We start from the raw sequence: 14,299 nt of genomic DNA, 5'->3' as shown, positions 1-14,299 counted from the left end.
GGCTCGAGACGCTTATTGATTTGGTGATCAAAGGGTCAAGTTAATTATGCAATAAATTTTGTTGAAAAATTGATTTGTTTTTGAAAAACAAAACACTGTCATAACTTTTATGAGACAGTATTAATAATTTTTCATTCAAATAAAAAGCAACAATCTTGACATAAATCCATAAAATCTAAATTGAAACTGGTTATCTTTGTTTTTAATGATTAATGCATGATTAAACCATGCACGAACAACCTGATTATATGATTATAACATTGTAAGCACTCGGCTTAACAAACAGAGTTGATTTTGTGAATTGTCTGATTGAAATTTTATCCTTTTCCATATTCCTTTTTATATCACCCTCTATGATCTCATAGGCATTCCTATTTATCATCTTATACATGTGTTCCCTTCTTTGTTACTGTCATATTGCTATTTGTGGGTTTAAGTCTAACCATCATTACAGCAATCATGGTAATGCATAAAATTGTGAATGTGATCTAGAAAAGTACACTGGGGATCCACATTATCTTATTAGCTACTGATATCTATCGCTATACTATTCATGGGTGCTTGAAGACAGAAATATCCCCTTCCCCATCCGATATAGACCCCTGGGTCTGTTCGACATATGTTTTTCTAATTCGTTATACATATTGTATATACCGTAGATGACAAATATGTAATTTTACCATCAATTTGGAAATTGGCTTTAGCAAACATATTATAACAAGAGGCCCAAAAGGTTCGAAAATGGTTGTGTAACTACGTACAAGCATATACCCGGTAAGCAAACGATAATGACTTTTGACAAGAGAACCATTTATTTGTTACTCTGTATTTTTTTCAACTTCCAGAGAATCGAACCCAGGACACCTGTCGGTCTTATGACAGGTGCACCAATACACTACCCAAAGCACTACAAATGGTAGCTAAAGGTTATTGTGCACTAGCTTTAAAACAAATTTTTCTAAATTTTCAGCATATGTGTGTATTAAGGAATTTTTTTTTTGGCAATGTATCAATGTCCTTTCCTACTTAAATGAAATATTCTGTTTGTTTGTTTTTTATCAATAATTATTTTATGTTTCAGTGCAAGGATATACCAAATAACAGAACATTTATATTTGTGCAGTAACTGTTTTATGTATGATATATACATTGTAAAAAAAAAAATTTCCAAAATTTTTTTCCGAGTCAATCCCCAGAGGACGATATTTTAATTCAAACAATCGAGAAGAGAAAAACGACTTTTAAAAATCGGAATATTGAAGCAAAGTAGTTAGGTACCTGAATACTTGAGCCGTACGTGGTTCGAAAATGGTTATGTACTAGGCCTATGTACAAACATGTAAGCAAACGATAATGACGTTCGACAAGAGAACCATTTATTTGTTACTCTGTATTTCTTCAACTTACAGAGACAAAAAACGACCCGATTGTCGAAGTCTTTTAGTTATCTTGTATTCGAGACAATGAATCTTCCATGCCATCTTTGTTGTACTTTCGGTTTAACGAATCATCTAAATTTAAACTCTCCTTCGATCATGCATCCCGGAAAATAACTGAACATCGTATATTTATGCCTTTTATTTGGAAATTAATGTACCTTTTTTTTTTTACGGTAAGTGAAATCGACATCAGGCATTTTTGATGGAATAAGCGTCGGGCGCGTTTGACGTAATAACGTCACAAACGAGAATAACGTCACATAACGTTATTTTACGTGGTATGGATCTTTACCTTAAAATACCCATTTTGGGTCCTGGAGTTTGTGATGATAACATGTATGTAATGCAATTCTTTTTCAATTAATAATAGTCGACAGTTCATTCCTCTTTGGCACCTTGTCCCGCCTCTTCATCTTGAATTCCGTTCGTTATCTCAATATGTTTCATTTGGATAATCATGCATTTGAATTCGATAACGTCCATTCTGATACTGTATCTCGAACTTTATTTGGAAGTGTAATGGAAGTCCTAAGAATTTTTTTATGTGTATTTTTATTTCTACATCTCAAATCATCAGAAATTTCGAAATTAAAGTTTGAAATAACAAGGTTTTTTCTTGGATATAATCAGGGACAAGAGAGGAAAAGTTACACGACACCGTAAAAGATAACAAGCCGTGGTATGACAAACTGGAGACAGCGATGAGAAAGATATTCTTGTAAGTGAAATAATTGAATTTCAATTTTATACAATTTATCATTGAGTCAAATGCTGACTGTTTTTCATACTAATTGTTAGGCCATTATTCACATACTGAATTGACGACGGATTTTCCGTTGTTTTTCGATCATGGCGAAGAGCACATGACCTTCGTAACCGGTCGGCAGGGCATGCTCACTCCTCCATGGCACCTGATTCCACCTCTAACCGTAATTGCTCTGCTGCTTAATCGTATATTGTTTTATGGACTATTGAGGGCTTGAATACTGTTTGTTATTTTCATGTAATTTATCCTATTGTATGTTATACATTATTTTTCCTCATTAAGTTGTTTTGGAAAGAAAGAGCCTACACCTCCAACAACTGAACCGGAAGCGGATGTACCTCAAAGTGATCCTCATGATCAAAACGAGGCTTTGTTTCCTGGAGACCTTTCTAAGACTGTAGGCCCTGGGTTTAATTATAGAGGTAATGGTCGTTCCGGGTTCTCATGTAATAAGCTTACACTATAAAATGCATACAACTACAAGAAATTTTTATGTTCCCCAAACGGAGTTTGGGAACATATTGTTTTTACTCGGTTTCTTATTATTATTATTATTATTATTATTCTTTTTTTTCTTCTTTGTTCTCCGGTACTTTTTTGTCCGCGAGTGTTCTCAGAAACTGTTCACCCAACTAAGCTAAAACCTTTTTAGGGTTAATAGGTGTGTAGTGTAGGTGTGCGGAACGAAGGTCATTTTGCGCGCATACGCATGCACGTGCGTGCGCGTGAAATGAGTGAAATGACCGATATACTTAATATCGCTATAACTTTTACATTTTTTAATTAAATGATTTGAAACTCATTATATAAAGATATATTAATAGTGTAGATAATATGACACTGTCAAATTAGCACGAACTCACGCGCATGCACGTGCACTTCGCTCTGATTGGCTGAAACAAAAATCTCAATATCTTTTCTGTTTTTTGACGAAATAATATGAAATTTAAAATATAGGCATACTTTAGGATGTTCTACAATATTATGTATAAGAATTGTCATGAAAACACACGCATGCACGTGCGCTGCAATCTGATTGGTTTAAACTTGAAATGGCTATAACTCCCTTATTTTTCAACCAAACAGGATGGGATTTAGAACATAGACAGATATAATAGACTCCTACAAGAAGGTATGGTCATCATGCACGTACGTGCATGTGCGCTTCGTTCTGATTGGCTGAAACAAAAATCTCAATATCTTTTTTGTTTTTTGACGAAATGCTATGAAATCTAAAATATATACATACTTTAGGATGTACTACAATATGATATATAACAATTGTCGTGAAAACACGCGCATGCACGTGTGCTGCAATCTTATTGGCTAAAACTGTAAATGGCTATAACTCCCTTGTTTTTCAACCAAACAGGATGGGATTTAGAACATAGACAGACATAATAGACTCCTACAAGAAGGTATAGTCCTCATGCACGTGCATGCACGTGCGTGCATGTGAAATGAGTAATATTGAAATACGCTTAAATGAGTGTATTTCCTAATACTTCTGGATTATTTGATTTGTTATTAAGTATATTAAGATATATATATAGTGTAGACAAGATGATGTGGTCATTACGCACATGCATTCAGATGAGCACGCGTGCAATGCTAAAATTTAAATACATTTTGTATTCTTCTGGGAAAACGTTGTTTAAGTCTAAATTGCATAAAGTGTGTCTTACTTAATAGCGCTTACAGGGAATACGGCACCCAAATGGAGTTGGGGAGCGTTTGGGGAACATCTGTAACGGTCCCCGTTACAATTAGCCCTAGTTTAAATTGGTTTACTCATTTGCCTTTCGCAAATGCATCTTGTTGATTCTTTTTAACTTGGAATTTGGTATTTTTATTTACTTTTGGTTGGCTTTCATTTTTTTTCTTTAATAGTAATAATTATGCATTCCCTCCATTAGAAAGAACCCTTTCAACGTCATTATGATGAATTGAATCAATATTTGTGCAGACATTCTTCTTCGAAGTGTTATACCAAGTTGTATAAATTTGTAGACAGTCCTCTACATTCGTCACTTCGCTACGATCGTCGAAGGGATGCAGCGAAGAGAGGAAGATCTGATTACCTTGAAAGCATGCTGGAGACAGGTGTTCAAACCATAACACATTTATTTCATTTTATTATTGAACATCTTTATTTTCTATAGAAGTTGGAGTGTTTGTAAAATATCGAAAGAAGTGTTTAATTTTAAGCCATATTTTTGAATTGTCTAATGACACAATTTATGAAAAAAAGGAAAATGAACTTACGTGAAAAATATGTCATTTATAATTAATATGCAGATCAAAATAGTTTAGATTGAAATAAATTAACTGTTAATCGGTCGGAACGTCTTGCGGTGAACCGATTAGCAATTGTGTATTCGATTGCCATCCCTACTACATTGTAACTAAATTTCAATCATAATTTTGGTTACTATTTTTCTTACCTGTTTTCTTCTAATTGCTATCAAATTTGTGTCATCTGTTTTTTTTTGTATCTGTTTCAATATAATATTTTATTTAACGTTTTCAAAAAAGAAAATGTAGAACGAGAAGAGGAATTTAATGAAAATAACCCTCTTGATGTTCGAACGTGGCTTCCATTCGGCATGAAGGTAAAAAGCATATCAGGTATTATTTGCTTTTCCAATTATTTTTTCCAAAAAAAAATTTAATCTTTGTAAATGCTAATTTTAAAATTTGTGTCTTTTGAGCTTTGGCTTTAATTCAATTTTACACATTTTACATTGAGACATATCAATGATTTATCAACGTTGGATTTTCTAGTAAAACTGATAATTTATTTCTTTGATTAAAAAAATAAACGATTTACTGAAACAAGCTTCAGATAACGTTGTTTTCAAGAACATCAAGCTTGCTTTACTTAAAATATTTAAACCCCAAAAAGCATTTTTTCATTATGCATTCTGGAAAAAAAAAAAATTAAAATTTAGCATTGAAAAAATCACCTAAAATCCGACAAAATTGTTCCAACACACGTCATCATTTTGAAAGTTGGCCTTAATTTGAGATAATTCATGTGAATTTAAAAGTATTAATTTTTCCTTTAAATTAATTGTTTTCCTATTTTAACAATGGAATTCCTCTTTCTTCCCAAAATCAGAGCTGTTTGTGATAATTTTTTTTACGTTCATTTATGATTATTCATTATGAAAGCCCTAAAACATTTCATTCATATGGTACAAAAACATTTTTAGGGTTCTTCTTCAATTTGAAAATGTATACAAACATCCTTAAAAAACCCTAAATGATAGAACTGATGGTTGTTTTGTCTGAAAATTGAGATTCTTTACTTTTGATTCTCCACTTCTTATCTAGCATTATACAAAACGAAAAAGCTTTGGTATAAGAATGATTAATCACCTTTCAAAAAGAATAGGTTTGTTTTCCCTGCTCAGGATTGTAACTCTTTTTTCTAATTTATGAAATTAATCTCGATTCGTAATAGTCAACCTTTTACTGAAGCTGAATTCATTTGTTTTTCCTTTGATCAGGGGTATGCTCGTAACTTTGTCGAAAATGGATATGAAAATACGAACTTCCTTGGAATGCTGACAGAAAACGACCTTAAGCAAATAGGGATCAAGAAAGTTGCTCACCGAAGAAAATTGTTCCGGTTAATCCAAGATATTCCAGAGTTTAAAATCCCTATTGGTGTTCCGGTTTGTTCTTGTATATTTTTTATATATCAGTACATGTAATACAAATCTTGTGAATATGAAAAAAGCTGGCATGCTAGATTAAGGACATACGCAACGTACATGTACACAAACTTTATTTTGTACCTTTCCCACGATAATTGTGTTAGATATTCTCAATTTTCAATCAGGGAAAAACAAGATGTTTTCACAACAAAAAAAAAAATAGCATAAGTTATCAGTTTTAACCAATTAAAACTTGATGAAAACACTAGTATATTTAAAGAAGAAAAAATATATAGTTTTGTTAGTATTTCCCCAAAGTTTGATCTGGAGGAGGTGAACAGTATTACCAGGTTTAATATTAAAGGAGAAAAAATATTCAAAAAAACTACGTTGTGTATGTTCTTAATAACAAGCAATTTCAGTATGATTTTTATTACATAAGATAAAAACATAACATTTTTTCAGAACGATGTGCATTCTTGGCTAAGCGGGATTGGTTTACTTGAATATAAACAGAACTTCAATAGAAACCAAATCAAAACAGTTCAAGATATGGAAGTGTTGAAGACAATCACAAAGAAAGAAATAAAGGAGGATCTCAGAATTACCAAATCAGGTAGAGTTATATATAGAGGCATACCCAACAAACTAGACAGTGGTCCCTTAATCATACATTTACGGAATGGAATTTTTCTATCATTAAATGTTTTAAAATGCTTTATTTATTTGATATTAATCAAGGTCATATACAGCGTCTTCTTGATGCCATTGCATGCCTTCGACAGCCAGCTAAAGGTTAAAACATATTATTATAAAAATCTTGCCTTTAATTTCTGAGTTATCATAATTGTATCTAAATAAAAAAATGTATATTTTAAGATGTAAAAATTCTCTTTCTCTTTGAATAATAAAATATTATTTTTACATCTTAAAATATACAACGGTACTCTTCTTCATTATTTCAGAGGAGCAGATCATTACAGAAATTAAGAAGCAGATTGGTAAGGTCCACAATCTGAAGGATTTGGGAAGCGTGAATCGGCAAGAGAACAAGTTCTGGGTCGATCTCATTAAGACTTGTTTAGCGCCCTCGGCAGATGTATTCAGTTTGGAGCAAACTCTAAAAAGTAAATAGAATAGGGAGAGAAAAAAAAGCATTAAACAAATTATTTTGTTAAAATAAAGATATGGTAATATTCTTTAAGAATTCAAGATACAATATCACAGTCTTAAGAATACCAACAATGAGAAAGAGTAAACTTTTCTTCAAAAGCACAGTGCTGCTGTTTTTTCATGGCCTCTACATGTTTTTTTTTGTAATTAAATGAAATTGATTTGAAATGTGCGTCTTTAAATGTCCTTTTTTTGGGACGTTAGGTTCACGGCATCATTTTTATCTCTATAAAATATACAAAAATAGTTAATAACAGACACACACACGCATGCGCACAGTGATGATGCTATATCTGTATTTATGAGATAGATTGATATCTGTTCGTTGTCTTCACATTTTATACCTGTACTTGTACATACAAAGGTTATATTTTTAAGTCCTGCAATTACGGAATAAGAAAGTAATTAGACCTCTGGTATTTGTAGAAAATTTAAGGACGTTACGTAACGAATGGTTGATGGTATCGGGAATAGTCAACTGTTTGTGGATAGTGATTATAATGACGTTATCCAGCAGTTTCGACTTAAATGTGGCTGGGACTAACATACTCAGTAAGTAAACAGGTTAAGCCCATGTTCTGTTAGTGTCGGCCTGTAAGTGGCCAGGGCAACTCCATCCACTAAGTTAATAAAAGGTCCACAAGTAACAAATGTCCTATACAATTTCATCCAGTGAGTGAATAAGGCCATACGTATAAAAAAAATCCGATGCAACTCGGGTAACTTTATCCAGTAAGTAAATATACATGTATATAAGTCCAAAAGTTAGAGGTTTCGAGGACAATTCCATCCTGTAATTAAATAAGTCCATAAGTTACAGGTGTCCTAGACAATTCCATCCAGCAAGTATATACACAGTAAGTAAAAACAATCGTTTCGTGGGAACAAAGATACTAGTAGTCCATAGGTATCGATATGAAAGCACATGTCTCTGAAAATTAGTTGTAGCTGATATACAGGGGTTACGGAAAATTATAAAAAGGAATGCGTTATTATGATAAATTTTCTGTGTTTTTAAATAAAACAAATAGGTGCACGAACTATTAAGTAACTTTGTTTAATTTTTCTTCATTGTAGGTTTACTGTTCCTAATTGTATTTGGATTTCTGTTTGTTCTTCAATTTCTCTGCATGTTGTTACACAGATTTACAACACTCTCTCACTTTATTGCGCGTGCGCCATATCGATTTGGCCAGAATTACCGAACATCTGTTGCTTTTCTGTCCCGTGATCTGGAACCGGATGCGGGCCAGAAGCCGAGTCTTGATCACCACAACCAGGCTTCTGAGAACACCTCCTTGTTATCAGATCATGGTAATGATGTGTATCAAGGACGTCTTCATGCTCGGACGTATCAATCAGTGTGAATGATGATTTGAATAATTTCTAATCAAAAAATTTGTTCAACCTGTGCATGATGACTTCATGAATTTAACTTTATGGTCCTCATACATGTATAATAATTAACATGTTATTTTAGGCATGACACATAAAAGCGTTTATTTGAAGAATGACTGTCTAGTTAGTATAGTATACCATAGCATCATCGGTAGTGGGAAACATGGTATAATTTTCAAAACGGGTGAATCCCGTTTTGTATAAATTATCCCAAGTATCCCACTATCGTTGATATCCTGGACATACTATACTAACTAGACAGCGATTCCTTATATTTCCATTTTATTGTGATATAAAATTGTAGATTTAGATTTTTAAAATGTAGACATAGATTTAAATTACTCGGGACTCTAATGCCAATTTTAATAGTCCTCGCCCATTGACTTTAAACACAAAGGCAGCTGCACGAGATTTACATGGATATTTGGCCTTCTTAGCGTCAGACACAGAGACAGATGTGCACGAGATTTGCATGCATACTACGCCTCCTTAGCTCCTGCTCTATCGACATTTTTGAAGTAATTGGGAGTAATTATATGAAAAGAGACGACATTTGTATGCTAAATAAATAATACATGTATATACTTAAAAAATTATTAGCACTGCGATGCAAATGAATGAAGGACAGTAAATTCCTAAATATACACAAGGAATTAATTATCGCATAATTTCGTGAGAAGCACTACTTGTGAAGTAATATTATTCGCTTTTATATTTATTGTGCTGAAATTTATGTAATCTGAAGGTAACCTTCAATCTTTAGTAAGGAATGAATACATCTTCAATTGATAATCAACCTTTTTGTGTCCTTGAATACCCAATCATTCTCAACTTCAAACAAAGATTATGTATATTATGATTATTCAAATTTGTTTTATTATTTGTCCTTTTTATACATATACAAGGGTTGTCCCAAAAAGTCGTAGACAATGTTTATAATTTTTTAATCATGCAACCAATACTTACCAACTTTTGCAAAGACATAATATCGTCAATGTTCTTTAAAATTGTGAATTTTTAAATACATATCTTTCATATCAATAATATTAGGACGATTTATATGAAGGCCGATAAGGCCTGCAGCACAGTTAAGGTTACAAAAAGGAGGCAGAGCCTAATTTGTACGGGAAAACTTGACTATGACATCATACACAATATACGTCATACAACATTTCTTTAAATACCACAAAATGAGTTTATCTGCTAATTTAACCAGTAAGAAATCATCAAACTACATAAAAACTTACTACAGCGTGTTGTTTTGTCGTTAGTTAAATCCCACAAAATAAGTTATAAACAAGTCACTGATCGCAATACACTTGTCAATATGACGTCATTTCTTACAACGTGACGTACTTTGTATGCAGTGAGAGACAGATCAAGTAATATTTTCTCAACAAAATATGTATTCTCTAATTAATTAAAACGGACAAAGAATAAGATAGGACAAGAGCCAATCTAGGCCCCCTCTTCAAAAAAACTAATATTATATGTAATCCAAGGGTATACCCAATTCTAACAGGAAATGATATTTTTTTTGGTGTTATTCCTGTAATTTGGTTGCCTAGCAACAAATCAAATATAACAACCATGAATTGAGTTTAATGTCAATTTCAGAAACATTAATTTATAGAATTATGTATGTATTCCATATTTTTTAAGTAACACATGATAAAAATCATTTAAATCCTAGAAACATTGTAAATTGTAGGTGAAATACAGAATTTAATTTTCCATGGCAACCAAACACGTCCCTAGTAACAACTTTATATGCATAAAAATATTGAGAAAAAGGGATGTTTGTGTACTATGATATGAAATTGTAAGGTTCAATGTTTGTATCTTAAGGATTAAGATCTATGTATCTTTAGAATTCAAAATTTTATCCTACAGAAATCCTTAGCAACAGCTTTTCAGTCATATAAAAAAAATGTATGAAAGTGTAGGAAGATTTCTTGACAGTTTGTATGCAACCACGTTGAACATCAAAATAACAAATAATAATGTGACAGTCACATATTTTTGTGTATTTTATGTACACTGTCTATATACATAAAATATAGTTAACAGAGTAAAAATTAAACTTTCAGTTACCCAATAAACCTTTAGTAACCATATAAATCCCTAGTAACCAAATAAAATATCAAAAATAAAGAACTATGCACGATAATTCTCGATTCCTGCCTACAAGTTACACTTCTTTGAAAATTGATCGAATATTAATGGCAACTTGGTTTACAGCTTTATTCAAGTTTTACAAAAATTATAACGTTATATATATTATTCTCTTGCCAAATACTAGTACGTTTTGCGAAAATTCATACAATTATCTACTTGCATACATAGATGAAAATATGTTGCTTTCGATTAATGGACTCGGGGAAGTCGGCAGAAAAAAATCATTTGTAGTTCTTTTTATTTATTAAACTATGATAAGATATCTCTTTATGTTCTAAGTATTTTTCTATTTCAATATACAGCAGCAATGACCTCTCATTTTTATATAAATTAAAAAAACAACACTTCCTATTCTGCAATGATTGTATTTTGCATAAAGTCACTCTAACAGGTTTGATCCATACATGTATTGTATGAGACTAGACTATTGCCACATAAAATGCAGTTTTTCTTTTGGCATCTGTGACTATATACAAATTGTAGACTTTATTTTACAAAAGAAACTTATTTTGATATGGATATAAAAATGTATAAATTGAATGTGAACATACAAGTTATATTTATGTTCGGTCGTAGTTGTCGCGTGTTCGAAATTAGGTCCACGTAATTCGTTGGTACAAATAGCAGTTCGCAGGGTTGGACGTTTATCTAAGCTCGCTCGGTTCTTTGAAAATCAAGATGTTAGGTAGTAAGGTACACTGTGTATTAAGAACATTTTGTGTAAAAAATGGACGATATACAAATTAAATCTTCTGTAGATGATTGAGAATTGGGATTATCTTGAGATTATTTGTATAATATTGAAAATAAAGAGCTAACGAGCAGCATCCTGTTTACGACACATGTGTATGTTGATTATTTAGTTCTTAATAAATTCATATTTGGATGAACGAAGTGAGGGAGAATATAATATATCAAAACTAGCTAGAAACCAAATCTGTCAGAGATGGTAGAATCTTTATGTTTGCAAAGATGAATTATAAACTTGTACCCTTGATGCTATACAAGTAGCTGCATTCAAAACCGTATGTGCATTACAGAATAATCAGAAAAAATACATGTAACTGATAACCCCACGAATTTTATTTCGTTCCCACGAATTTTATTTCGTGGCCACAAATTGAAAAAAAATCTCATACCATGTCCTATACGAGCTACCGTAATTATCTCAGTGGATAGGGGCATTTTAGGGGCTCACACATACTAATCTCTGTTGAGATTCTGCTGGGCTAGATATTTGGACTGACGCCCGCATAATCTCTGGACAGTCCTATATAATTCATGTCTGGAGATCAAGTCCCAACTTCGGCCGACTATAGCAAGAATAATTCACCTAAGACACACAGCTGCTCGCTTCAGTTAAGTCATTTGGTTGTTTATTTGACCCTCTATCACCCTTGGTGAATCTGAATCAATGTCTTCTGTGGCTATTGAACATCAATTAGGGTAAAAACAGACTATAAGAACTCTTTTATTTGAGGAGGTAAACAATTTCGTTACAGGAGCCATATCTAAAAACTGAAATTTCAGTGAATATTTTTATGTTGGGATTTACATGCCTAAAAGGTAAGCAATGTAGAAATAAAAGTGATAGAGGGTCAAATAAACAACCAAATGACTTAATTGAAGCGAGCAGCTGTGTGGCTTAGGTGAATTATTCTTGCTATAGTCGGCCGAAGTTGGGACTTGATCTCCAGACATGAATTATATAGGACTGTCCAGAGATTATGCGGGCGTCAGTCCAAATATCTAGCCCAGCAGAATCTCAACAGAGATTACACACATACATGTAGCAGAAAAAAGAAAGGGACATGGTTCTTTTCTCCTATGATTTAAAACTGTTGTATTAAAGATTTTAGATGAATGAAAAGTGTCAAACATACGGTGAAAATGATAGTGTGTTTACAAAGGGGCAACTAATTTGAAGCAGGGGTTTAAAAGGCATTTTAAAATAACTTGTATGCAACCTAAAACCTGATCACATTTTGTCCGTCGTCCGTCCGTCCGTCTGTCTGTCTGTCCGTCCGTCTGTAAACTTTTCACATTTTCAACTTCTTCTCAAGAACCACTGGGCCAATTTTGACCAAACTTGGTACAAAGCATCCTTGGGTGAAGGGGAATTTAAATTGTTAAACTGAAGGGACTTATCCCCTCGCAAGGGGAGATAATCAAGAAAAGACAAAAATAGGGTTGGGTCATTAAAAAATCTTCTCAAGAACCACTGGGCCAGTAAAGCTGAAACTTATGTGGAAGCATCCTGGGGAAGTGTAGATTCTAAATTGTTCAAATCATGACCCCCGGGGGAAGGGCGGGGCCACAATGGGGAATCAAAGTTTTACATAGAAATATATAGGAAAAATCTTTGAAAATCTTCTTCTCAAGAACCACTGGGCCAGAAAAGCTGAAACTTATGTGGAAGCATCCTGGTATAGTGTAGATTCTAAATTGTTCACATCATGACCCCCGGGGGGAGGGCGGGGCCACAATGGGGAATCAACGTTTTACATAGAAATATATAGGAAAAATCTTTGAAAATCTTCTTCTCAAGAACCACAGGGCCAGAAAAGCTGAAACTTATGTGGAAGCATTCTGGTATAATGTAAATTCTAAATTGTTCAAATAATGACCCCCGGGGGAAGGGCGGGGCCACAATGGGGAATCAAAGTTTTATATAGAAATATATAGGAAAAATCTTCTTCTCAGGAACCACTGGGCCAAAAAAGCTGAAACATATGTGCCCATGGAAGGATCATGGGGTAGTGTAGATTTCAAAATGTCTAAATTATGATCAGTGGGGTAGGGTGGGGACGCATTATGTATAACAAGGGGGAAATCTCGTAAAGAACAGAATGGTCAAAGCTTCTCAGGTGAGCGATGTGGCCCATGGGCCTCTTGTTTTTTTTTAATCTCACATTCCCATTAATAAATATTTTTTTTAATAGTAATAAAATGAAAAATATAAATCAACCTTATTATGTTAAGTTTAAAAAGTTGTCCTTATAATTCTGAAGCGATATCAGCAGAAACAAATCGATAAAAATAACCTATTGCAGATTTATTCAAAGCAGGTGTGTGTGGTGAATTTGATCCGCTCCAACGCAAAACAAAAATGGCGTTGTACAGCAGACGCTTCGTACTCATCGTAATTTCGTGAAAAACCTCAAGTGGAAATAGTATCGTGGATAATTTCGTTTAGTATCATTGCATGCAGGAAAATATTCATTTGATTTTTCACCAAAACATGACTGATCCTATCAGGAAAGTGGAAATCCAGTCGAAATTTCTATGGCATGTCCTGTCAGCAGTGTCGCACAACTGAGCTATTTTGACTTGAAATATCACCGGTGTGTTTATTAATTCTAAACAACTTATTCCTCATCCGAGACGATTGATGGTTTGAAAAACTTGTGTAAATTATGTTTTTTGCGAAAAAATTACAAATAACTACCGTTTGACAAGGAGCAGCTTGTATAACATAACATACCCGTCACATTGTTAATCCGGAAGAAAGCAGGTTGATCATTATCGATCGAGTTTTATAATATTTACACGATTCTTTTCTGGATTTTTTAAATATTTAAACATGAGCGACTAAGAGTACCACGAAGATTTTTTATACAAAGTAAGTACTCATGTATTGCTCTCAAATAACAAAATATCTTAGTGGTACTCTTAGTCGCTCA

At 33.1% G+C, this 14,299-nt stretch overlaps 1 protein-coding gene and 1 long non-coding RNA gene across 2 annotated transcripts; both read left to right on the top strand.

The window, feature by feature from the left end:
* The first annotated feature begins 2,080 nt into the window (after positions 1 to 2,080).
* On the top strand, positions 2,081 to 4,249 carry LOC134272578 (uncharacterized). Its single transcript, XR_009993228.1, has 3 exons — positions 2,081 to 2,157; positions 2,488 to 2,627; positions 4,216 to 4,249. It is a non-coding gene; the product is annotated as an uncharacterized LOC134272578 (long non-coding RNA).
* Positions 4,250 to 4,735: 486 nt separating this feature from the next.
* On the top strand, positions 4,736 to 8,407 carry LOC134272577 (uncharacterized). The gene is made up of 7 exons (XM_062754800.1): positions 4,736 to 4,817; positions 5,718 to 5,885; positions 6,333 to 6,483; positions 6,609 to 6,662; positions 6,833 to 6,994; positions 7,467 to 7,592; positions 8,118 to 8,407. Exons 1-7 carry the CDS (start codon positions 4,812 to 4,814, stop codon positions 8,405 to 8,407), a joined length of 957 nt encoding a protein of 318 aa, XP_062610784.1. The 5' UTR covers positions 4,736 to 4,811.
* Positions 8,408 to 14,299: the final 5,892 nt, after the last annotated feature.

The sequence above is a fragment of the Saccostrea cucullata genome, unplaced genomic scaffold (assembly GCF_032062105.1).
Source record: "Saccostrea cucullata isolate Sc308-1 unplaced genomic scaffold, CSIRO_AGI_Scuc_v1 ctg8531, whole genome shotgun sequence".
Classification (NCBI taxonomy): Eukaryota; Metazoa; Mollusca; class Bivalvia; order Ostreida; family Ostreidae; genus Saccostrea; species Saccostrea cuccullata.
Note: the sequence above shows the minus strand (reverse complement) of the source record. Positions and strands in the feature narration are given on the sequence as shown.

What these genes read in the sequence shown, in the direction of transcription:
- LOC134272577 (XM_062754800.1), top strand. An exon ending in AAATCCCTATTGGTGTTCCG is followed by an intron (nt 5,886 to 6,332) that starts GTTTGTTCTTGT and finishes ACATTTTTTCAG; the next exon opens with AACGATGTGCATTCTTGGCT. An exon ending in TCTCAGAATTACCAAATCAG is followed by an intron (nt 6,484 to 6,608) that starts GTAGAGTTATAT and finishes ATATTAATCAAG; the next exon opens with GTCATATACAGCGTCTTCTT.